The following is a 25,064-nucleotide window of genomic DNA, read 5'->3' as shown; positions in this document are numbered from 1 at the left end:
GACTCTCCCTTGGGAATTTGAAGCCTGCTCTTTAAAGAACAGGAAGCATTCCAAGTTTTCAAAACCTCTGAAGGTTTGAAGTCTCCCGATAAAGTCTCAGCACCCGCAGTGCAAATGGCACCCACGAGAGCTTGAAGCACAGACAGTCCCAGCTCCCACACAGAAGCCCAGCCTTGTTCCTCCTCTGTGCTGACACAGACACCTCAGTCCTCACTGAAATGGCTGAAGCTGAAGGGTGCTGTGAGCTGAGTTACGAACCAGCTCCATTACCTGGGACCTACAAACTGCCCTCTGCAGTGAGCAACAGCGGCTTCAACTCGACCATCAGCTCTGGCAGGAAGAGCTGGGAGGGAAAGATCTCCCCATGAGGCCTGCAGGCTGCACCAGCCTTGCTCAAGAATGCAAATCCAAGGTGCTCTCTCTCTCCTATTAGTTCTCGCTAATTTGGGGTAAGTTTTTCCTTTCCAAATCATAAATCCTTGTGTTTTATCATTTGCTTGGCCTCAGAGCTTCTGCTGCTTGTATTTTTAATGTGTCTCACTAGGCCTACCAGCAGATTGGTCATACATTGATTTAATGTTCTGAGACAAAAAGCTCAGACTTCTACATTGACTTTTTGCTGGGGTTTTGCTCTCTTACATCAGGAGTCACTCAGTGTTGCCTCCAGAGCACTGTCACCCTGCAGCAAACTCATCCACAGACTTCAGCTCCAAACTGGGACACCTGGGTTGGTGACACAACTCCCACGGGGTCAGGGTTATTCATGGCTCTCTGGCCACAGCACAGCACTCGGTGTCAGTGCCTCTGGAGAAGCGTGGAGGGCAGGGCTCGGGGAGGCTGTGCCAGGGCAGGATTTGACCTAAAGGCACCAGGAAGCACCAACCCTGCAGACAAGAGCTCAACTCTTCTCATCTCCCTTCCTGCCAGAGGCAGGCTCAGAGCAGCTGCCTCAAAGCTCTCTAAAGCAGTGTGGGCTCTCTCCTTACCAGGCTCCTCGGGCTCCAGGGACCTCTTTCTGCAGCTCATGGCGCCAGGCAAAGCTCCCTCTGCTGCAGCCCTGTTCCCGGCCTCCCCTCCTGAAGACTCAGGGGCAACACTACGATTGTCCTGAAAACCAGAAAGAAAGAAACCCAAAGATCACTCACTGTTTTCTGCAGGGACACAATAGATCAGAGCCTGCCACATTTTCTTCTCTTGAAGAAGAAAATGCTTTTGAAAACTGCTGTGTCTGAGTTTACAGAAGACGAAAGGTCATCACACTTAGCAATGAGATACTGGGGATCCCAAAAAATCCCACTCACCACCTTGACTCTGCCCTTTCTGGCTAATAAATCTGCAGCAGGCAGTGGGTCTGCATATTAAACAAAACAGAGAAATTCTTTGGCAAAGTTGTATAATAATATGCAAAAAGGCCTGTGCCAACACAGGAACTGAACACTCCAGGCACATCTGGGAAGAGGCAAGAGTTAACAGGAAGGGGATTCCTAATCCAAAGAGGGAATCTGTCAAACACAAGGACTCATGGTCCCTGACTGAATTGCTCTTCCACACAGAAGAAGCCCCTGGGCTTAAAGGAGTCCTTAACCCGTTCATGTCCAGCATCATCATTGTCCTGCTCACCAATCACACAAGTCATGGGGCCTCAAAACCAACACTTCTGCCCCCTAAAAGCTCCACTGCTCACACACTTCCATCCCTTGTTCCTAACAAAGAAGTCTGGGCCCCAAAGGCCTTCAACAGTGGAGAAGACTGACTTCTCAAACACAGTCCAAAAGCTGCCAAAGCTGACAAAGTTGAATGTGGGGCTCACACTGAACACATGAAGTGGGCACTAAGGAAGGAGTTCTGCCAGCTCCTGGCACAGGGATGTGCTCCTCCCTCCACAGCCCTGAGCAGAACAGCAGAACACTCTCATCCAGGCTGCAGCTTTGCAGGGTCTGGATGGGAACACACATCTCTTCCCACAGAGATGCCCAAGAGGAAGGTGCCTGAGCTCTGGAACACAGAGAGCAAGGCTGGCAAGTTTGCCCAGCTGAGGATTTGCCAGATAGAAACAGGAATGGAGGCACCAGGCTACTGAGAGGACAAGAAAGCTGCAGCTCCAGCCCATCCCCAAACAGGGCTCTGGCAGCGCCTGCACGCTCGGCACGGCTCACACAGCAGCAGCAGCAGCTGCAGCCCAGCCCTTGCTTTGCCTTGGCCTTCCCACCCAAAACAGGCAGAGCCCACGTCTGCTGCTCTAACGGAGGCACCTCTCGCCTGCCCCTCCCTGCATGGGACACTTTGCCTTCAGTGGCAATTCTCCCCACACTCTTCTCTTCTTTCCCATCACACAGAGCCTCTTAGAACCTACAGAGCATCACCACAAAGGCCCCTGCACCAGGGATTCTCCCCAGCAAAAGGAGCACCCAAACCTGGCCACCACCGGCTCAAACCTCTCATCCTCCCTAAGGGGGGAGACTTTTCATTCCCTCTTCTTTTGGAAATCTTGCTTGACCAAGCAAATCCTTCCTCGTCCATTCAAAGCTTAATCCAAGAAGCCTTTGCTTCTCAGCCATGCAACAACATCCACAGCTCTCAGCCCAGCCCCTTTCCCTCCCACCCAATGGAGTTACCTGAGCAAAGGGAGACCTTTCAGGCAGGGATGGTGACAGCATCTCCTCCAGTGTCTTAAGAACAAGGTCTAGATCCAGGGGTGGCAATTCCTCTTCCCCAGGACTATTCCAAGCCCAGCTGGAGGCCGTCCACGCTGCCCAACCAGCACTGCCAGCTGGAGCACTGGGGGCTGAACTGCCTGGCGTGGCTGCAGGAATCCAAACACATTGGTCAGGCTCCAGAATGTGGCTTTGGGACACAGAGCTCTATTGCTGCCTTGCAGCAAACATCACAGGAAGCACACAGAAACTCAATTCCAGAAATGTATTCCAACTTCCCAGGGGATTGGAAGACTGATTTCTTCCTCTTAAATAGTGTTTCCTCTAATTGATGGGTATGTATATTAAAGGATGGATTGTAAAACTGATCTACACACAAAGACTTTGTAATCTCAGCCTTTTCTATCTCCCCAGCAGCTTTTAGATGTGGCTGCTTCTGAGTTTCTCATCCCAACAGACCACAGAAAGTGGATTCACCCAGGAAGAGCCCAGATCTGCAGACACACATGCTAAAATTCAACTCTGATTGTATTGTAAAAAGCAACCTTGTGGGTGAGGCTGTATTCTGCAGCTGCAGCAGTTCTGGGGACACACAGAGCTCACTGAAATTTAATAGCCTTCTTTGCAGGAGAGACAACCTGTAAGCTCTGCAATATCCTGTCAGCATCCTAGTTGGGCTTCATTCCAAGAGAGATGGGAGTTCACCTGACACTGACCGGTTGTGGACCAATGTTTTCTGCCTCTCCCTTTCATCCCTACAGAGAGGCTGTCTGGAAAATGGCCAGAACACCCTCCAAATCTGGAGGAAGGACAGGAAAAGCAGACAGAGATTGGTTTTGTTTTCATGGTCCTGCTTCCCCATACACTTGACACTTTCTACCTGATTCTCTCTTGAGATCTACCCATGACAGAACACTGTGCAAAAAGACTTCAAATGGTCACTTTCCAGGACCTGTTTGAAAAGCAAGGGTACAAACTGTCTCCCTACCTGATGGGCTGTAGGCTGGGGTGTGCTGCTCTGAAGATGTGCAGCTGCGCTTCTGCGGAAGGGCCACGGAAGTTCTCGGATGGTCTACAGGCACCAGTGGAACCATGAGCTCAGGGTGGCGTTTAAGGTCCATGCGAACCAGTGGAATGACGAGCTCATGCTTGAGTGGAAATTTGCATGTGCCTGGTTCCTCAGATGAGACCCCAGGAAGTCCAGAGGTGGTAAACATTCTCTTGGGAGCTGGTGGGGAAGCGTCAGACTCCTGAGCACCTGGACTTGTCCTGGGAGGTCCGGGAGGCAGCTCTAAACCCTCAGGTGAGACAGCACCGAGGTGCTGGGATGAGGGAGCTGTGTAGGAGGCAGGGAAGAGGAAAGGAGGCAAAGGGAAGACTAGGTGAGTATTGGTTCTCAGGTATGTTTCCCTTGGCAGCAACTGTACTTCTATCAGGGAAGAGAAAATCTCCCATCCTCCCAAGCAGGATTACAAAGAAGAAAAAAAAAAAAAACCATGCTCCCGGGCTATTCAACAACCAATTCCTTGTCTACTTAGCTCTCCCCTACTCATTCAACCGTCTGGGAAAACCGTCCCGCTGCAAATCCTTGGCAGGAGGCAGCTGCCAGAAACCCAACTGCCGGGTCTTTTCCCTCTGCTCCAAAGGGACAGGAGGCTCCCTCCAGCTGGGCGGGACCACAGCCGGGCCCTCGGCTTACACACCCGCACGGAGAGCTCCCCAAGCAACCCCAGGGCCGGGCAAGGAGCAGAGCCAGCCACGGCTCAGGGCTGGGCCGGCTGCAGGCCCAGCGGGCCGGGCTGTGGCGAGCGCAGCCCCGGCGGGACCGTCCCGCAGCCCCCGGCAGCGCGGCACAGCCGGCACCGCTCCCGGGCCCTGCCGGCGCAGCTGCCTTGCCCAAGGACAGCCCCTGTGCCGCCCGGGGCAGCCGCGCTGAGCGGCCCCAGCACGGGCAGGGCCCGCGGCCAAAGCCCCCGCCAGCCTCACGCCCGCAGCTCCCACCCCGTCTCACCGGCGCCGGGGGGGTGCCCGGCGGGGAAGTGCAGCAGCGGCCGCTCCGTGTTGAGCTGCTGGAAGCGGCTGGGCTGGCGGCTGCGCACCTCCAGCCCGGCTGCCAGCCGCTGCCTGTTGGCCCTGGTCAGGCGCTTGATGCGCAGGAGGAGGTCGGGGCGGTCGCGGCGGAAGTTGGGATTCTTGAAGTGCACGACGGCCCCGGCATCGCCCGGCACAGCCGCGCCAAACCAACCCAGCACCTTCTGGAAGCCGTAGAGATTGAGCTGCCGGACGACGCTGCCGAAGTGCGTGGCTTTGAAGGAGTCCGGCAGCGCCGCCCCTCCCTCTCCGCCCGCCCCGTCGGCGCCGGCCGGGCTGAGCAGCTCCTGCTCAAAGAGGGCGCGGTCGATGAGCACCCCCTGGCCCTGGGTGTCCCAGCGCACGGAGCGGACGCGGGGGCTGTTCGCCAGGCGCCACAGCTTGGCGGGGAAGGTGCTGGCATTGAGCCCGGCGGGCAGCGGCAGCTCGGCCATCGCGCCTGTCGCCCACTGGCGCCGCAACGGCCGCAGCTGCACCGGCGGCGCGCGGCCTGAGGGGGGCGCTGCGCTCGGCCCCGCGCGGGAGCGAGCGGCACAAAGCCGGGGCTGCGGGCACAGCGCGGGCGGGGCGGCTCCCGGGGCGCTGCCCGGGCGCGGCACGGACCGGAGCGGGGCAAAGCCTTTCTTTCTCTGCGTGGAATCGTCCCTCTGCCTTTGGCTCGCAGCACGACCCCAAACCACCAAGGCAAGCGCAGCCAGTTTCAGAAAGGGTCCAAACTGAGGAATCCCATGGGAAACTGTTCCTATGTGTCAAGTGGCAGCCACATCTCTCTGTGTTCTGCATGGCTGAAGGGAGGGAGGAAAAAGATCTTCCACTGAGTAGCTTCACTCTTTTGCTTGGGGTTGCTACCAGAGTTGCCTACTTCAAAGCACACTGGTCCAACAAGACCAGGGGAAATGATGAAAAGGAGAGACTTGAGGACTTGCTTTTTGCCTCTTTTCCAGCTAACTGGCTGGCTCTTTCTCACTGGCTCTGCCTGTCTTGGGCAGATTTGGCCCATTTCTCATTCTTTGGAGTCAGAAGCAGCAACAGGAAGGGGCAGCAGTTTTGTCAGCGTTGCCATCAAAGCTTAAATCGTGCACCGTGGATGGATGTTGCTTTCCCCAAGGGATTAATGACCTAGAGTTGTAGTGAACTCCCGCTGATGTCTCTCCAAGAGATTGTGCCTTTTTCTTTCCTCAGGAATCATTTCTTCTCTTCTTTTTTTTCCCCAGTCTGGGGAGAGTTCCAATGCAAAATCCCTCCTGCAGCCAAGTCTTTTCAATGGAGACTAACAAAGGTGATCTTCCAATCCTCTGTGCTTAGTGTCACTTGTTCTTTTAAATTCTCTCTTGAACTGGAAAGATTTTTCTGTTCATAGCAGGAAAAAATAGACCTAATTCTTCCATCTCTTTAATTCGTGCCTTTTTTTTTTTTTTTTTAATGTCTCTACATCATTTAACCCTGCGGGCTCATGTGAGTATGTTTGGTGCTGTGGCATAAGCTCATCCCACACACACAGAGGGGATGTTCTCCTTACATCCAGCTTGTCTTGAGTTCCAGCTAACACTGCCTTCTCTTGCCCTCCTTCCAGGTCCCTTTGTGAGGAGCCCTGCCCTGTCACTTTGGTCCCTGCCCTATGGGTGACACAAGGATTGTTGGTCTCACCACATTCTGGAATAGTCTTTTGCACTGAGTGGTTTAAAGATGCCCTGTCATCTCTTCCTGTGTGTGCTGGCTTTCTCAGAAAAATGGAAACCCACTACCCAGAAAATCTCTTCCCAATTCATCTTAAACAGCTTAAAACAGTACCTGAATTCCGAATGATGCACCTCAGTGGGATGGGGTTTGTCTTTCTTTAAACACAGTGTAACAACTCTTGTAAAAATTATCCCAGCGACCGAATTGCAACAACATTTCTAATGAATAGGCAAAAAGGAGAAGACAGGAGTTCAGAAGAGAAGGGACATCTTTCTTCATGTTTCATGGCCCTTATTTCCCACACATTTGTCTATGTGCTGCTTCATCCAGAAAAGTCTCGTTTTGAAGATCTCCTCTGTACTCTCTGTGAGTTATGAGAAACACACGATCACTGGACCGGTGCCCTACTGGAGATGAGGAAGCAGGTGGCTGAAAAGCGGATTGTCCATTGGAATGTTTAGTCACCCCTGAAGTATGGTTATGTTTATGCATTGACTTTTCCACAGTACTCTGTGGCTAAGAATGAGAAGTTACCCTTAGCTGTGTTTTAAGGCTACTGAAACTTGAAAAGAAGTGTGCTTATCTTGTGTCTGGCAGCATGACTCATTCCCAATTTTCTACCTACTGGTAGAATTTAATGTCAGTTACAAACACCACAAGACAAATGATGGATATTATATTTCAGTGTTTGGGCCAAAAATTGGTTTAATAATTAACAACAGAAAAGGTTGTTAAGTTTTAGGAAAGAAAAATCCTTAAAACTGTGGTATGTGGTTTTAGATTAAGATTTTTCTCTTAAAATTACTCTCTTCCCCTTTAAAAGTAATTTGTAGAGAACATCACTCAATGTACAGGCCTGATGACTTTAAGTATTATTACTGTTCCATATCTTTCCTTTTTCCCTACATGGCACTGTAGCTTTTGAATCCCAATTTTTACCACTTTGAAAATGCAGTTTTAATGTTTTTCCTACTGGTGAATACTTACCAGTTCCAAGTTAAAGAGCAGTCAGTTCTGAAAGCGAAATATGCCTTATGTAAATATATTTTTTCCCTAGTCTCTTGGTATTACGTGCAACAGGGGCAACGTTAAAACAGTCTATACTGACTTATTTTAGAAGCTGTTAGAAATTATAAATATTTTCAGTATATCTGCAATACATTAGTGTGTGTTTCAGGTGAAACTGTCCTTTGTGCTCTTCTGCTAGCATGTAAGATCTCCTTGCGGCGTAGGAAGACACAATTTTCACTTTCTGATTGGCCCACAGCTGTGTCACTGCCTTCACCTTTCCATCTCAGATGCTCAGACAGTTTTTCCTCCAACACCTGCGAGAGCAATGTCCCTTAAGGTGATGCAGACATGGTGGGCATGCAGCACCCAAGCTGTTCCTGATCTTCTGGGAACTAACTGCTGGTCCTGAACCCATCCTTTGCTGTTTACTTCTATACTGTACTTGTGGCAAAGGCTGTTCCTGCCAGTGTTGTAGGTTACTTGGTCTAACCACAGCAGCATGAAGAGTAGAAGCTGAAGAAAGAAATGTACATTTTTCTGACCAATTTAGCTGGAGTCTGTATTTGGACTTACATTGCTGATAAAAGTGAGAAATTCCTGGCAAACAAGTAATAAGTCATTGAATTTAGCATGTATTTCTTGGGTTCCTTGGCAACAGAACGGGGAAGAGAATCTTCATCACTTTCTTCCTCCTTACAGATGTGGTTTTAACCCAGTATAGGAACACCTAGACCCCAAGTTTGACATAACTAAAAATATTGGCATAGGAGGTAGAATCCCACCAGGCAAAGGGAATCTTACTGCAACAGCAGGTACAGAGCATCCACGCTTTTGAGTCCAGTGAATTCAAAACACAGGTTTTGAAACCTGCTCACCAGCACTGAGGGGACCACCTTAGTCCCTGGACTTTAGAGGGTAAGAAGAGAGAACATAAAGTCTTTTCTACAGAAAAACAGAACCACAAAGCAAAACTTCATGGTAACTGCCCTGAAACTGCACCTCCGTTTTGGGATGAACTTGGTCTGAAATGGTTCTTTGCTGAACTTCACAAGCAGCTTCTGCCTCTTTCTGTTTGCTCCCTTGGGTTTGTTTGTCTGCAAACACCATCTCAGGTTGTTCTAGTGCTGCTCCCCCCGACTAAAATCTCTCTGTACATTCTGCAGCCTCCACTGAATATCTGCATGAACTGTTTTGTGTGATGTCTGCACAAGTCTTGTTAAACCTGAAGCTGTGATGCCCTGGTTTGGGTCTCCCTGTCTCCTGGATATGCTGCTCAGGTCTGCCAGGATGGTTCTCCTCCCTCAAGTGAGCTGAGCTAGTGGAAGCGCTCCAGGGACGTTTAAGAGCGCAGGTACCTCAGGTGGAAGAAATTCTCATCGTCTGTGCCTGTTCAGGCTGGCTGTGACTGTGCCGAGGGGAAATGGCATTTGTTACCTGAGTAGCTCCAGGAGGACTAAAGGTCATGGTGAAATACTCTGGTGAGGGCTGTGGCAAAGGAACAAAACTGGGATTAAGGGGAGTTTTCAGTAATAATTGCATCTCGTTCTGGCTTCTGTCACAGGTAGTTTAGTCACTGGCTAAGGTAGCTCAGAAGTGATTTTGGAATACTGCTGTTGGACTTTAAATGGTATGGACTCTTCCTCATCCAGATGTGTGGCTGTGGGCCTGTGTGTTTATCAGTGACACACAAGCTGAGAGAGGCAGACAAATTCTGCAGGGCTCCTGGGGTTCAGGTACCCTCCAGCATCCTTCTGCTTGCTGGAAAAGCTTCTTGCCAAGCAATGGAAGAAATATCTCCCTCTTCTTCTCCAGGAATATCAACTTGGCCACCTGCATCTTGCAGCTCATGTCAGGGGAAGTACTGGGAAGTTGGACATCTCATAGACTCAAAACTCACCTCATATGTTTGCCGTGTCCTTCAGTAAAGAATGTCTTCTTACCAGAAGAACTTGAAGACATTCGACACCTAAGCCAAAGTAAAAGAAAAGAAAGAAATTAAAGCATCCGTTGTCAGTATTTAGGATCAAGAAAATGCAAATATTTGCAAAAGGCTCAAGTGAAGAAATGAAGAAACAAAGCAGGGTTTACTCTATTAAAGCTAGGGATATAAGTCTGCCTGCTTATGCACCCAACTGCTTTCCAGGTGTGCACCTGCCAGGGATTTTACCTTTCTGTATGCTGTAGGTCTCAGGCTAAAACCATCAACAGGCAAACCCAACCAAACCAAACTAACCAACCAACCAAAAAAACTCCACAAAAATCCCCAACTCAGAACTAATCTGAACTAAACTGAACTAAACTAACAAAAAAACCCCCCCAAACACCAATCCCCCACCAAACGAAATAAAAAGTAGGTGGAGAAACTTGTTCCCATAATGTCACTCCTTTGACACAAGACAGTTTAGACCTCTTTTTGAATGTGAAAGAAAACTATACGTTCTAGGTAGCAAGATTCAATTATCACTGAATAAATAAGAAGGACATTTTAGTGTCGGGAGAATTTGACCCTTACTCTTAAGTGATGTTTCCTGGAAACATCACTTCTTTTTATGGTATTACAGTCCCTTCTGACCGGGCCAAATAACAGCTCCTTGTCTGCCGACAAATACAGCCATGATTCTCAGGTATTTCGGTGTGTGGAGATGAGCAGCGGGTGAAAAGGAGCACAAGCCATCTCCTCTGAGCTCCTGCTGTTTATGGGAACAGATACGGGCCTTGGGGATGTTTGCTAAAACACTGCACTCCAGCAATCAAACTCCACACATTCAGAGTGCTGAGTGCTGAGGCACACTCAGCACTCGCTGGCACCAGCTGAGGACTGTGTGCTTCTGTGAAGCCAACACACAAAATTAACCCCTGTTAAGGTCAAAGCAATGGCATTGTTTAAGAATTAGACAAGTTTATCGGACAAAATTATTTTGATGACAGAATGTAAATTTATTTTTTGCAGGCAGCACAGCAGATGATGGAAATTGCAATCAAAGATGTCTGTTGTAGGCAAACTAGAATGCAAGGCTGATTGTTTCATTCTGAGATTTTGATCTGAACTGTATTTGTGCTGGACAAACAATAGGATATACCATTACAAGGAGAAAGAGGTGGAAATGCTTTGAGAAAGGAGGAGCATGAGCCATCTTAGCATGAAAAGCAGGGGTCTGTGCTTGCTGGGCTCTCCCACAGGCCCAGCTTTGTGCCACATGGCCAGTCTGATTCTAGTTATGAACCGTGTGGAGAGCAGTAACTGTCCTGACTTAAGCAGTGGAAAAGGGAATGTGCTTGCTGGGGTAAATTGGTAGTTTTCTAGTAAATCTTTGTCTGAACGTGAAAGAATAAGGGAAGAGACAAGAATTTTATAACACCATTTGAAGGAGCTGGGAAAAAACTGTGGAGTTGTTCTCTTCCTCTGGTCTGAAATCAACAACAGTTTTTAAAGTCTGATGCCCAAAACCTGGGCAAGAGAGCAGTCCTCCGTAGTATAAGGCCTATAGAGCAGGTATTTGTTTATTGGACACCAGGAGGGAGGGAGGGAGGGGAGTAACTCCACCACAAACTCACTCCATTCTTCACACAGTAGTAGATTTTATACTTTTTTTCCTTAATGTGCACATTATACTTTCCTAACCTTCATATTGCAAGACATTTTCTAATCACACGTTTATGTCAGCCCTTGGAGCACATGCACAGTCTCTGCACGCGGTGGTCGTCAGCCTCCTGGTGGTCATTTCTGATGAAGGCTCCTAAGTCTTCCTGAACTTCTCACCCCTGCTTCCTGCACGTGCTCTCTAAGATTGCCGGCTCAAATAGCCAGTGGTTAGCTTTTGCAGTTAGCCTGTCCTGCTAAATGTGCTGGTTTCTAAAAAGGGCTTCATTCACATACCCTGTTACAAAGGAACTACTTCTTTCTGCATAGCTACAGCTTTTTGCAGAGCTCAAGCATTATCTTGTTGCCTAGGCAGCAGTAGCCTGGCTTTGATAGTGCTGAACAACCAGTCTGACAGAACTTGTATTGCAGGGACATCTGATTTCATTCTACTGTTTCCTTCCAAAGCCCAGCCATGGCTGGAGGAGGAACCGAGGGAGTTGTCTTGGATCCTACACCCCAAACAGGGCCAGACGTGGTCTTGTCCGCATTCTAAATACTGAAAGGTAAAGACACGTTCCACCAATGAAGGGCTGCACAGATCCCATTGATGGTAATGCCTGGTTAAGGAGCAGACCCATAGAACATTTGGTCAGAAGGGTCATCTAGAGGGCAACTTTGGCTCAGGGCCTGTTGCTGAGGCCTCAGTCCTTCAGTGTTTTGTGGTGCAAATGAATGCCCTGGAGGGCTGGAAAGGAACAAGTCCCTCTTTAGCAGGTTGCAAACAGGGAACGGGATTAGCCCTGCCAGGCCGGGCTGGGGCCAAGAGCAGAAGGCCGGCACGCTGCGTTTGCCCACGGGCAGCCGTGCAGAGCAAGGAGGCCGCTCCTGCCCAGGGGCTGAGGTGCCCGAAGCTGCCTCCCTGCTGCGCAGCTCTGCGGGGCCCGTGGTGCGCAGCGTCCTGGGCAGCCAGGGCAGCCCAGCTGCCTTGGAGCACGAGGAGCGTCCCAGAGAAGCTGCGGCCCTTTGCTTTGGAGCTCTTTCTCCCAGTAGTTCTTCCGAGTTCTTCTTTGGACTATTTCTCCGAGTCTTGTCATTAATCCATAGATTCTGACGTGTTTTCCTTTCTCCTTGCAAATTTAAGACATCTTTTTGAGAGAAGTGACTGACGTAGCTTCTGCTGCGGGTGGTGCTTTAGTCTGCAGGTCAGGGCAGGTGATTTTAACCAAGGATGGAGTCCAAAGGTAACGTTCCAGTTTTGCCAAGTCAATAAAACCATTTACAATGGGGGTGCTGATGCTGAGCAGCTTTCCTAGTTTTTAGAAAGTTGCAACCTTAAAACCCTAACAGGTTTTCCTACCTGAGGATACCAGCAGTAGCATGATGCCAATTCTTTGCACCTCTTTTCTGTATCTTTGGTGCTTTTAAGAGTTCCTCAGTCCCCAGCAGGAAAGAAAGCACGTGTGATAATGTAAGTGATTTGAGAGCTGTGTGTTGTGCCTTGCCCCATCAGCGTTCATGCCAAGCTGGGTACCCCACTGGTAGGTCTGTCGAGTTGAATTCACCCTAATTGTGTGCAAACAGCAGCCCAGAGATGCCGAGAAGAGCAAGGACGGTGGGTGGGTGTGCACGGACACACCCGTGGGCTGATGGCTGTGTGGGCAGAAGGCTTTGGACAGCAGTACATCTTCACTCTCCCAAGTTGGAAGAATATTTCAAATCTACATGAAATGAAAATATTTCTCAACATGTATCAAATAATACATATTAATTTATCATCTCTTCAATTTATCCTATATAGTATGATATACAATATATTTTAATAGATATAATAAATAGAATATGTCAAATTTCTACTTGATCTTTTCCTAAGCCATAGCCTGTGGGGCTTATAGACCATCTCCTAGCAGTGCTACATTTTTGCCTTCTGGTCCTACTTATTACAGCAGCGTTTCCCCTGCGAGTTCCTTCAGGGAACTTCACAAAAAGGGCTTCCATCATTTCAGCGCTTGTGAGAACTTGTTGCTTCCCAGTTGTCCAGCATCCTTCTGGATTTTGGAGCATTTCAGCACTTGGGTCAATGGCCCTTCCCTCATCCCTGCCCTGCAGCAGTTACAGTCACTGTTCCCTCGCCCTGGCTCCAGACCTTTTGCCAAAGTGCTGCCAAAGGCAGCGCAGCTGGCTCAGGATCCCTGGTTGCTGCTGCTCTCCAGGATGACCTTCAGAGGGACACTTGGAGCGCTCCCTAAAGAGCTTCCGGTGGGATGGGGGTGGATTTCTCCTCCCCGGGTGGCTCCTGGTTACAGTTCTACGCTCAGGGTGATGCCTTTTCCTGGTCTTAAAATCAAGAGTCAAACACGGTTAGAAGGGGAAAAGGGATTTTACCTTGGGATTTATTTTAAGGATCCTTAGGTGCACATGTCCAGGTCATCTGCATGGAGAATGACAGCAGTGGAAAAACTCAATTGGGAAGTACAGGGACCACCCAGAGAGAGTAGCTATGTGTGTAGAAATGGGACCCTCTAAACCCAGATTTGCAAGATTTGTCAAGAGACATCCATGACGTGGGTTCAAGCCCTGCCTGTAGCCTTGCTGAGAGTCCGCATACAGCCAAGGAGAAGGGACAACATCAGTCCCTATGAAATATTATATGGCAGGCCATAGCAGGTTCCACATATCCCAGGGGAAATTCATATGAGAAGTAAAAATGATTTGCAAAAGTGTTTAATGGCTCTGAGTTCCACTTTGCAGAAGCTCCAGAGATTCGTCGTGTTATCCAAACCAATAGGATTGGACACAGCTGCTCATCCATTCCAGCCTGGAGACTGAGTCTACATCAAGGGGTGGGACAGCGACCCCTTGCAAGCCAAGTGGAAGGGACCATTCCAAGTTTTGCTGACCACTTTTACTGGGGTCAAGGTTGCTGGCAAGGGACCGTGGATCCACTACTCCAGGGTGAAGAAAGCTTCTGCTCCCAAAATCACCGAGATTTGATACAGAGACTGATACAAATCAGAAAGATGCAGTTTAAACTGGTTTTGACGTGTTTCCTGTTTGTCCAGCTGGTAACCATGGTTCAAGGTTCACCCCATGATTTGCATAAGACTGTGGTCCAAAATGTGTCCAAAATTCTTAATAAGAGCGATTGCTAGATCTGTACTCAGTTACCACCCCTAGATGGGAAGGGTCAGTGGCCATTGATTGGCATTTTAATGGAAGAGAACCGCACTGAAATGTGGGAACCAATGAATAGCACCCTTCTGCCCCCCATTACCCTGAGTAGCCTGGTAGAGCATGCCAACTATAAGGTTCCTTGTGCAATTGTAAACGCCACAGGAAAAGCCGTTCTTCCTTCATATTGTCATCAGACTCATTTCAGGGAAATAATAGACCCAAGAACTGCAGCAAAGATGAAACTGACAGGGTGGAGACTGGCTCAGTCGTTTGGGATGGGGTTGTATTGGATATGTGGTAATAAGGCCTGGAAAGTTATGCCTGTGAACAAAGACCAGGCTTGTGCTATTGGGGCTGTGGTCCCAAATATAACAATATTTGACCATCTTGAAAAACCAAATGAGAAGAAAAAAAGGTCTCTTAATCCCCTCATTGAACGTCCCACACTTTTTCATAGCATAATCAGAGCCCTTGTACCCGCTTACGGAGTAGTTGAACTGGAAAGAACAGTTGTAAACATCTCGGCTGTCATTGAACGTATTGAGCAGCATACTGCAGATGCAATTTCAGCCTTACAGGAGGAAGTTGACAGTCTGTCCCGTGCAGTTATGCAAAACAGGGTAGCTCTCAATTTCAAACTTGCTGCACAAGGAGGTGTATGTGCTATTGTCAATACCACTTGTTGTTCTTATGTGGACCAAAGTGGAAGAATTAAGAAAGATTTAGATGACATTTGGAAGAGAACTCAAATTCTACATGAAGTAGCTTCTAGAAATAACACCTTAAAATTTGATCATGTTTTTGATACCCTCACCTCATGATTACCAAACTGAGCCCAGGTAAAAGAAATATTCATAACAGCTGTAATTGTAGTTATTATCTGTGTAATTTGCTGTGGAGCAGCTGGTTGTGTAAACAGGTTCTGCGGGTAAGGAATAGAGACCAGACAAGACAGAGTTTTGTTAGTCTCTAAAACGGGGGCAATGATGCCATGAAGATTTTTGCCTTTTCTTTTATAGCCGTTATACCTTTTTACAACTTCTGTATTCTTCGTGCTTTTTGCCGACATTCTTAGACTTGTTTGTCAAACTGAGAGACAAAACATTTTAGAAGCTTGGTAGCTAGGGATCAGTGTGCCCCAGAGCCCAAGGTCCTCTCCAGAACACATTCTGTAAAGCAAGATAGAACCATGGCAGGGGAAGGTTCCTTAGAGAAGGGGGCTCACTTGAGCCTCTCCTTGGGGAACCTTTGATAGATCTGCTAATTAGTAAAACCTATAATGTTATACCCGATGTTGGGGAGACACACACATACTCAGCGGGGTGCATCTCAATGCATACGACCTGGATGTGTGCACCTAAGGATCCTTAAAATAAATCCCCAGGTAAAATCCCTTTTCCCCTTCTAACCATGTTTGACTCTCGATTTTAAGACCAGGAAAAGGCATCAAGGGGAGTCCCGCTTTCTCAGCAGGCCTCTGCAGCGAGTCTGTAGCCAACGTGTGGCTCTGCTGCCAGCCCAAATGTGCCGTTCCCTTGCCCAGCCTGGCTGCAGCTGGGGGATCTGCTGGGCACGGCTGGGGATTTTCATGGCCAAAATCCTCCAGCACCATCCTGTTTACATCTGCCCAGTCCTTTGTACAGCACAAATCTACCCTTCTTGCAGTTTAAACATGGAAATTATGGCAGATTGCCACCCTTGCATTGCTAATGTACAAATACACAAAAAGCAACTTCAGTTTAAAAATGACATTTGTTTTAAATTGCTACACCCACGCTGCTAATACATGAACATAAAACTATCAACTGAAGTTTACAAAACTAATTTATTGTTACAGTCATGCTATGTACATATATACAAATACCCACTTCAGTTAAAAAAAATTAATTTACTGGAACCCTCTACTACCACTACACACAAATATCAACTGAAGTTTAACAATTTAATTTATTACATAATTCTACAACTGTACGGCCCATATATGAATACAGAAATACAGATATCCCTCTCTAAAGAATCCCAGATCCAGAACTAAATAAATAGAATTCTAGAACTATACAATTCCATAAATCTGAAATGTAAGTAAATACATATCAAATACAAATACATATAAAAACACACAGATGTAAATATCTATTAAATATTTCATGTGAGATATAACGAGACATCTATAATACACACATATCAAATCCCTCTATAAATATGCAAATATCAATGTACTAATATAAAAATCATTCCAACCCCATCAATCGATCTCTAGAGGTACCCAACTGAACAAGTATGTAAATATAACTACAGATGTAAACAGATCGATATACATGCATCAATATACCCATACAAATAGATATACAGGTGTCAATATCCCCATTTTTCCAACGCTCTTAGTCATACTCCACACATTTATAACTAGAATTATATCAGGAGGGATTGCAGCCGCCGATATTCCCAGCCTCTCCCTTGGTCTCTTCCTCTTGTGCAGAGCAGCTCTCCTGGACGGGGACAGCAGATGGGACACCTGGGAAGCAAAGGGAACACTGAGTCAGGATCGGGACGTTTCCCTTGGCAGCAGCTGCACTTCCATCAGGGAAGAGAAATCTCAGAGCCTCCCCAGGAGGCCTAGAAAGAAAAACCAGGCCCAGCGGGCCAGGCTGTGGTGAGCGCAGCCCCGGCGGGACCGTCCCGCAGCCCCCGGCAGCGCGGCACAGCCGGCACCGCTCCCGGGCCCTGCCGGCACAGCTGCCTTGCCCAAGGACAGCCCCTGTGCCGCCCGGGGCAGCCGCGCTGAGCGGCCCCAGCACGGGCAGGGCCCGCTCCTGCCCAGCCGGCCAGTGCCCGCGGCCAAAGCCCACGCCACCGTTTGTGCCTGCAGCTCCCACCCTGGTTTTTGCTTTGCCACCAGCGGTTCCTGCTGCTCCCGTCAGGTGTGGGCAGCCAAGACCGGGGGCTGAAAGTGCTGCTCAGCTGGGCCTGGCCGCCAGCCCAGCCCCCAGCATGGCCACAGGGCACAGAGCTGGCACAGCAGACAAGGCAATGGGGACAGAGGCAGCAGAGTGGGGATAGATGTGGCAGAGCAGCAGATGCCTTGACAGGTACCAAGAGACGTACCTAATTATCCATTGACATAGAACATGTGAAAGAGCGGCCTCTAGAATGAAAACCTTAGCTTGATAGGTGTCACTAGAAACATCTAGAAGCAGAACTAGAGGGAGAGGGGTTCAAGCTGCCCCACCTTCACAGCTTCTCCCTCAGCCCCTTCGTCCCGCCCAGAGCCATCCTCCTGCAGAGGTTCTGCACGTGGGCGTGGAGGAAGCCAAGGGCTGCAGAGCCCCTGCACAGCTGCCATGGAGCTCTTGCCAAGCCCTGCCCAGCACCAGCCCCTGCCGGCCCTTGCCAGTGCCTTGGGCTGACTCAGGGCAGTGTGGAGAGGAGGGTGGGCAGCAGAGCCTGGCACATCCATACCTGGGCTTCTTGGGCTGGCAGAGCTTCCTGCGTTTCTCCAGTCTTCTTTGTGTGTCCTCCTTTCCCTTTCTGGCTGCTATTCCCTGTCTTCTGGCCAGGCCTCTGCTCGCTGTCTTTTCCTTCTCTTTTTCTCTTCCTGGGGCTAGCAGCCTACAAGCCTTTAGCCACAAAGTTGGATTAGAGAGGCAAAGGTGGGAGGCACAAGCTCAGTCCCTTCTTGTTGGAACCAATGTGGGCTCCTTTTACCTTCCTGACACAGAAAGGCTCGTCAGGGCTTCGGCCTTGGCCAGCGACTCTGGGGGGCTCTGGTGGGTGTTTGGAGACAAAGCTGGAGGTGCCTGAAGCAGAAATTCTGGAGGGGGGGGGGGGGGATGGAGGGATGAGGGGGATAAGGAGGGAGGGAGGAGAGAGGGAGGGAGGGAGGGAGGAAAGCAGGGAGGGAGGGAGGAAAGCAGGGAGGGAGGGAGGAAAGCAGGGAGGGAGGGAGGCCAGAGGCTGCAGAGTTGTGCTGTCAGGAGGAGGCACAGCAGCTCCTTGGCCCCATGACAAACTGCCTGTCTCCCTGGGACACATTGTTCCAGGATTTGTGCAGCTGCCATACCTCTGCTCTTTGGACCTCCAGCACCGTGGCCTCTTCTCCATCTCCCTGCCAGGTCTCAGGCAGGGAAGGGGATGCATCCAGATTGCTTTCTGCCTGGGGCTTGTTGTCTTCTCTTCCTGCAGGGCCACTTTGCTCTTCCCTGTGCATCTCTAGAAAGCAAAAGCATGTGCAGCAAAGTGACAACTTGGAAGACAAGAACAAAACACCAGAACCCACAGGCAAGCCCTACACTGCTTGGCCTCTTGATGCTGAGATTTCTGGGGCCCTGAGTCCCAGGCTGGGACAAGGCTCTGTTCCTGCTCCTACCTGTGCATAGCTCTGTGGGTGCTGGTGACTCGTTGGGGCCAGCTACCTGTTCCCCAAAGATGTCACCTGAGTTCTCCAGCGGGATGTCCACCAGAGCATTCGCCTGCACACAGGAAAGCCTTGCTCTCAGCTCAGAGGCCCGAGAGCGTGCCAAGCAGCCCTGGCCATCACGGCTGAGCCTTGCCTCTGCACAGGAGGAAGGCGCTGGCTGGGGGGCAGCTCTTGCAGGCAGCTCCCGCAGCAGCCTTGGCTGGACACAGGGGGCCGCCAGGCACAGGCACCTCTGGGCAGCCAAGTTGCCTTTGGCCAGCAAGGCTGCAGCCGGCTGCTGAAGCCAGCCTTACCTGCTTGTTCTCGGCCAGCATGGCCTCGAGCTCCAGCTGCTGCTCCTGCGGTGGGCTCAGCAGCTTTGGCCCCAGGCAGACGGCCAGGCTGCTGCAGGTCATTCTGCTGCTGGACACGTGCTGGCCGATGAGTCGCAGCAGTGCCAGCAGCTGCCTGAGGAGGAGCAGCTTTGCTGCGGGCAACTTCTTGGCCCCCCGAGGGAACAGGAAGGCAGCGTCCATCAGCAGGCCCACGTTGCCCACGGCCGTCCCCAGAGCTGGCCCCAGGCAGGGAGCAGCCAGCGGCTGCTGCGCAGCTCCGCAGGCGCTCTCGGCCAGCGCTCAGGGCTCCAGCGCTCCCGCGGGAAGGATGCAGGGCGTTGCTGCCCAGCTCCTGATTTCCCCCGAGCTCACGCAAGGGAACGCTCCCCGTGCATTGCCCCAAAATCAGACTGCCAGCCAGCAAGAGCAAGCTGTCCAAAAACACAGCCCCTTCAGGAGAGTGTCCCCTTTCAGGAGAGTGCCAGGCTTCCAGCAGTGCCTGCTGCGGAGCTGGAAGCTGCTGCCCACGTTTACTCTTTGAGCTGACAGATCTTGTCCTCCCTGCTGGCCATCTGCATCGCAGCCATCCAGTCCTCGTAGAGGTCGGTGACGAGGAGCTTGCCGGGGATGCTTCCCAGGAAGTCCTGCCATGCCAAGGGCTGCCGGTGAGCCTTGGAGCACGGTGGCGCAGGCAGGAGCCTTTGCAGCTGCAGCTCAGGAGGACTCACCTTGAGGAGCATGGCCAGCAGCAGCACTGGCTGGCTTGCCATGTCGACGTGCAGGCCGTGGTCCAGGGCCTGCCGCAGCTCCTGTCAGGCTTTGGCGCTCTCTGCTTTCTGGAAGATGCCTTCTGTTGTGGGCCCTTCCTGGTGCAGGACAGCCAGCAGCTCCTGCAGGAGAGGCGAGAGGGCAGGGGCTTGTGTGAGGAGCTGCCCTGTTTGCAGAGCTCTGCCCCAGCCTGGGCTCGCTGCCTCCTGCTGCAAAGGGGCTGGGAGCAGGAGCCTGAGGCACGGCTGAAGAGCCCAGTGCCCCATGGCTGGGGGACATGCGTGGGGACACTGGCTGTGCAGCATCCAGAGGGAGGGACGGGCAGCCCTGTGCGGCCGCCTCACCTGGATGGGCCGGGGCAGCGTGCCGTCCTCCGCGCAGACGGCTGCCAGGGGCTGCCCGAAGAGCGCCCTGCTGCAGCCGGAGCCCTCCTGCCCTGGCGCCCGCGCAGCCCTGGCTGGGCCCCGCCGCAGAGCAAAGGGCCAGGGCAGCCACCTCCTCCTCGTCCTGCCGCTGCTGCTGCTGCTGCCGCTGCTGCCGGTCCCTGCTGCTGCAGAGGAAAAGAGAACCAAAGGCATCAGTGGAGACAGCCAGGCCAGCGCTGCCACAGCCTGCCCTGCCCTGCCCTCAGCACCGTGTGGAGCCATGCAGAACCCCAAGCAGTGAGCAGGCAACTGCAAGTGTGGCTGCACCTTGGAGGCTTCTGAGAGCTGGAGTGTCACTGGGAGAAGCTGCCCCGGGCCTGAGCCTGCCCTTCTCCAAGCTGTGGACAGCACTGCAGGCTCTCTGTCCATGCACAACCATCTCCAGTGGTCACAGTCCAGCAGGTGCCCTTGCCCATGTCCAGGGGATGCCCTCCTCAGGGTGCCACAGCTGCATGGCCACACTTGGGGCACAAGTGAGGGCAGCTCGGCCAGAAGAAGAGATCGTCTTTGCTTTTGCCTGGTCTCTAGTGAGGTGGAACATTCGGATGAGAGCTGGAGCATTCTGATGGAACACTGCATGGCTCAGCTGGGCTTGCTGGAATCTGTTAGGCACATTCGCTAACTCAATGGGCATTGCTAGGGCATCTGCTCTCCTGTTCCCTTTGGCATTAAATCCTGGCAGGTCAGTGTGTGATCTCACACACTATGCATGACATAGAATGGTTGCTTTCAGTGGGAGATCAGTTGAATCAATTTTGAAAGCAAGTTATGAAGTTTTGGGTTTGCAACCTCCTTTAGTAAGGCTCTCTCTGCCCTGGAAACTACACCTGCAACATAGGCTGAGTCAGTTATCAAATTAAATGGTTCACTGAACCACTCAAATGCCCTGACCACGGCTGCAAGTTCTGCCACTTCAGGATCCTTCAACTACCTGTACATCAGACTCCCACTTCTGAGTGCAGGGATACTTCCATGTGATGACAGACTTGCGGGAACGACCGCAGGCATCTGAAAAGATTGTCAAGGCATTTAATGGTTTTCTGCTTTGAATTTCTTTTGGAATCAGTTTGAAAAGGCAGACCTGGGGCTCAGTGGTGTGCCTGCTGGGACGACAGCGCTTCCTGTACCTTACAGATGGACTGTCTCACCTCCTCTGTTAGATGCCTGGGTGATGGGAGGTCATCTTTCCCTCGCAGGAGGTTGAACAGAGGAGCGAGATCTTCTGTTGTCAGCTCTAGGAGAGGCCTCACCCAATTGATGGACCCGCAGAGCTGATGGAGTTCCTGCAAGGTCTTAGGGTTATCAATTATTTTGACTTGTTGGGGAACCCCAGTCTGCTCATGGATTTTTAGTCCAAGGTATTTAAATGGAGAGGTTTTCTGGACCTTTTTGGCCTGGATTTCAAATCCATTTGCCTCTAAGGCCTCAATTACCTTCCCCAATGTCCAGTCTAAATAGGATTGGTTAGGAGCACACACCAAAACATCATCCATATAGTGGAGCACTATTGCCTTTGCTGCTAACTTTCTGACAGGGGACAGAATGCGAGCTACATACCACTGGCAGATGGTGGGTGAGTTCTTCATGCCTTGTGGCAAAACTCACCACTGCTAGCGCTGCACGGGAGCCTTTCGGTCGATGGAAGGGACCGAGAAGGCAAACCAGGGCGCATTGTCTGAGCGTAGTGGGATCTGGAAGAAACACTCTTTAATATCAATGACTGCTACCTTCCACTGCCTGGGGAGCATGGAGGGTGAAGGCATTCCGGGCTGCAGGGGTCCCATGTCCTCTATGACTGCATTTATTTTCCGCAAGTCCTGGAGGAGGCGCCACTGGTCTTTCCCCAGCTTTTTGATTCCAAATACCAGGGAATTCCAAGGGCTCTTACATGGTTCGATATTTCCTCTTTTCAATTGCTCCTCCATGAGTGTGCTGAGTGCCTTTAATCTGTCATTTTTCAAAGGCCATTGATCCATCCAGATGTGTTTGTCAGAGATCCAATTTAATTTCTGGAAGGGGCACTCCGCAGTGGCCTGTACAAAAAATGTTGGGGTTGAGATGGAATTTCGACTCGAGCCTCCCACTGGGACATGAGATCTCTGCCCCGCAATGGAAATCCAGAGTCAATTACAAAAGGACGGACTGATGCTATCTGTCCCTCTGGACCCTCAATTTGGACAAGTGCCTTGCTTCTTTGAGCAGATATAGATCCCCCCCCACCCGTCACAATACCTTCTGCCAGCTGCAGCTCCCAGTGTGACGGCCAATTGTGGGAAGAAATGACTGTCACGTCTGCTCCCATGTCCATCATTCCTGCCAGGCTGATGTCTGAGCCTTGGCCAGACAGTTTGCAATTAAGCATGGGTTTGTCATTCCCAGCTGCCTCAGCCCAGAAGACAGAGGGGTTGTAGTCCTGTGGCGGACTACTGGGCATGAGAATAGCTTGGGCCACAACCTGGTTAGCAGCAAGAAAATAGGGAGGGTTAACACACTGGATATTGACAGTAAAGAACCCTTGTGGGCCCACTTGAACAATTTCTGGTGTAACACAAATGTCAGCTGGTGAATGTACAACATCTTTTAACACAAACAATATACAGTCTCTCAGACTCTCACAACTCACGACGATTCTCTGGGGTGTCACTGAGTCCATTTGAGTTGCACTGGTCGTGGTAACCATTTTCCTGGTGGCAGTTTCTTCATTCATTCCCCCATGTGGCCCTGCCAATCCACACAGTCCTGTCAGTGTTTTGGCTGCATCCCATCGGCGGCAGGCGATGTCATTTTCCCTGGGGAGACAGCTCAGGAACCCTGATTAACTGAAGCCAGAGCTCTGCAGTTTTGGGCCAAGTGCCCTGGTTTGCCACACCTGTGACAGACCCAATTAGCATTTCTATTGCCCTGAGATGCTGTTGCATCAGCAGCGGCTGCAATTTCTATTAAGTTTTTCCCCGTTTTTAAATTTGGCTGATGAATTGGCACCAATGTCGTGCAAGCACGAATCATTTGACTTAAGGTCGGTGGAGGTTCGAATGGAAGACCCAAAACCACTCTATTACAAGCATCATTGGCATTAATCTTTGCAATTTGCGTTAGAATATGCTCTCTTGTTTTCGGATCTTCCGCTTGTTTTTCCACTACCAGCCTCAGTTTATCCACAAAATCAATAAATGGCTCATTTTGCAGTTGCCGAATCTCAGTGTAATTCAATTGAGGTGCTAATTTAGGGGGCATCATTAAGAACGCTTGCTGTGCTGCTTGCTTTACAGCATTCAGGAGCGGCTCTGGTGTATTTTGAGCCTGGTTCTGGGGCTTGGCTAATAACCCCTCACTGGTAAGGTGATCCATAGAAACCCCCGCGTTGTTTGGATCCTGCAGTAAAATAAGGAGGATCTCTCCCAGTTGCTTCCTCCAACCTTCTTCCCACATTTGAAACTTGGATGGGGAAAGCAAGCAGGAGAAAATGCTTTTGAGGTCATGTGGCACAATCACTGTACCGGTGAGAGTTATCTTAAGAAGGTTCTTAAAATACTGATTCTCCCTCCCAAATGCTTTCTGGGCTTTGCAAAGCTCTTTCAGCCCTGCAGAATCAAAAGGTTTCCATGTGGGATTACTGCCAGTTCAATCATATGTTACAGGAACAGCAAAGGGATAGGAGGGGGCTGAGGAGACTCCCGGACCTGATTTCAAGATGGTTCCAGTTTCTACCCCGTGGGAACTGGAATGGGGGGCGTGTGGGAGCCAGGAAGTCCTCCACAGGGGGCGGGGTTGGAGGACCAGGAGGCGTGGTCACAGGATGGGCGGGGATTCCCAACGCAGGGGGCAGTACCCAATGCATGGGAGGAACCCGATGACATCACATCTCGGGGAGGGGATAGGAAAGGGTTGGGGGTAAGAGGGCGAAAGGGCCTGGGGGAAGAACAAGGGGGGGAGGGGTGAACTGTGCCATGTGGTCAGCGCCATTGTTCAGACACGTGGAGTGGGGGGGGACAATGGCAAACAGCATTTAAAACAGTTTTCTGGGCTTACAACTGGGGAAGAGGGCAAGGGATACGGGGTTTGGGAAGAGGTCGAGGCAGCTTGACCAGAGCTACCCCAACAGGGTGGCTGAAAAGAGCGAGAGGGGTCAGAGAGAAGGTAGCAACTCTGTGCCTCTGGGCATATCACCCCATTCAGTTTTTCCAACGAAGGGGAAGTGGGATGAGGAGCAGGAGGGGAGGAAGGAGGGATACAGGAAGAACTGCAAGGGGATTTGTGCTTTTCTTTTACTTTCTGATCCATTTTATGCAAGTCCCGAAGCACTAGAACTAGAGGAAAGAATTTTTCTCCAGAGGAGTCCCCTTTTCGCTTTAAATCAGTAATCTTATGCCCCACAGCCTGCCAGAAGGCAGGAGATTTTAAATTTGCTGGAGACACTTGAGGAAGGTAAAAGAAAAGCCAGCGAACAAACTGTTTTAACAGACCCTTTGAAAATTTGAAACCAGTAACTGAAAGGAATTTCACAACTTGGAGAAAAACCTCTCTTTGGGGCTGAGAGAGTTTGGATCCCATCTCTCTTTGGGCACTTCTTCTGCCCACCACCTGAAAAAAGAAAAAAGAAACAAAATATCAGGGACCAGGGATACTCGCACAAGTTTCAGAAATCAGCACAAATTTGTCTGGTCCCACAGTAAAAAGCACAGGTTGGGTTCTCTGAGGCACGCCTGCTCTCCAAAGTCAGTTCAGTGCAGAGTGAGTGGGAGTTAGCAGCCTTCTCTCAGGGCACTGCTCCTAAAACAGAGCAGACTGCTCCGAGAGGCGTTAGCAGTCCAAAGTCGCTTCTTATCGCTGTCCACTGACAGCCACGATGTCGCAGGGATCCACTCGTGTGAGCCCCGTGCTTGGTGCGCCAACCTAACGAAGTTCTTGCTGCTCAGGGCACGAGCTCTGGCGTGCCCCAGGTCAGAGACA

General features: G+C 50.6%; 1 protein-coding gene across 1 annotated transcript; it reads right to left on the bottom strand.

Annotated features, from left to right (window-relative positions):
- Window positions 1–13,424: 13,424 nt before the first annotated feature.
- Window positions 13,425–19,455, bottom strand: LOC138100662 (T-cell activation Rho GTPase-activating protein-like). Its single transcript, XM_068998548.1, has 6 exons — window positions 18,901–19,455; window positions 18,557–18,659; window positions 18,251–18,399; window positions 17,896–17,987; window positions 14,636–14,742; window positions 13,425–13,447 (listed from the first exon to the last, which is right to left on the bottom strand). Exons 1-6 carry the CDS (start codon window positions 19,120–19,122, stop codon window positions 13,425–13,427), a joined length of 696 nt encoding a protein of 231 aa, XP_068854649.1. The 5' UTR covers window positions 19,123–19,455.
- Between the last annotated feature and the right edge of the window lie 5,609 nt (window positions 19,456–25,064).

Source organism: Aphelocoma coerulescens, unplaced genomic scaffold (assembly GCF_041296385.1).
Source record: "Aphelocoma coerulescens isolate FSJ_1873_10779 unplaced genomic scaffold, UR_Acoe_1.0 HiC_scaffold_125, whole genome shotgun sequence".
Taxonomy (NCBI): domain Eukaryota; kingdom Metazoa; phylum Chordata; class Aves; order Passeriformes; family Corvidae; genus Aphelocoma; species Aphelocoma coerulescens.
Note: the sequence above shows the minus strand (reverse complement) of the source record. Positions and strands in the feature narration are given on the sequence as shown.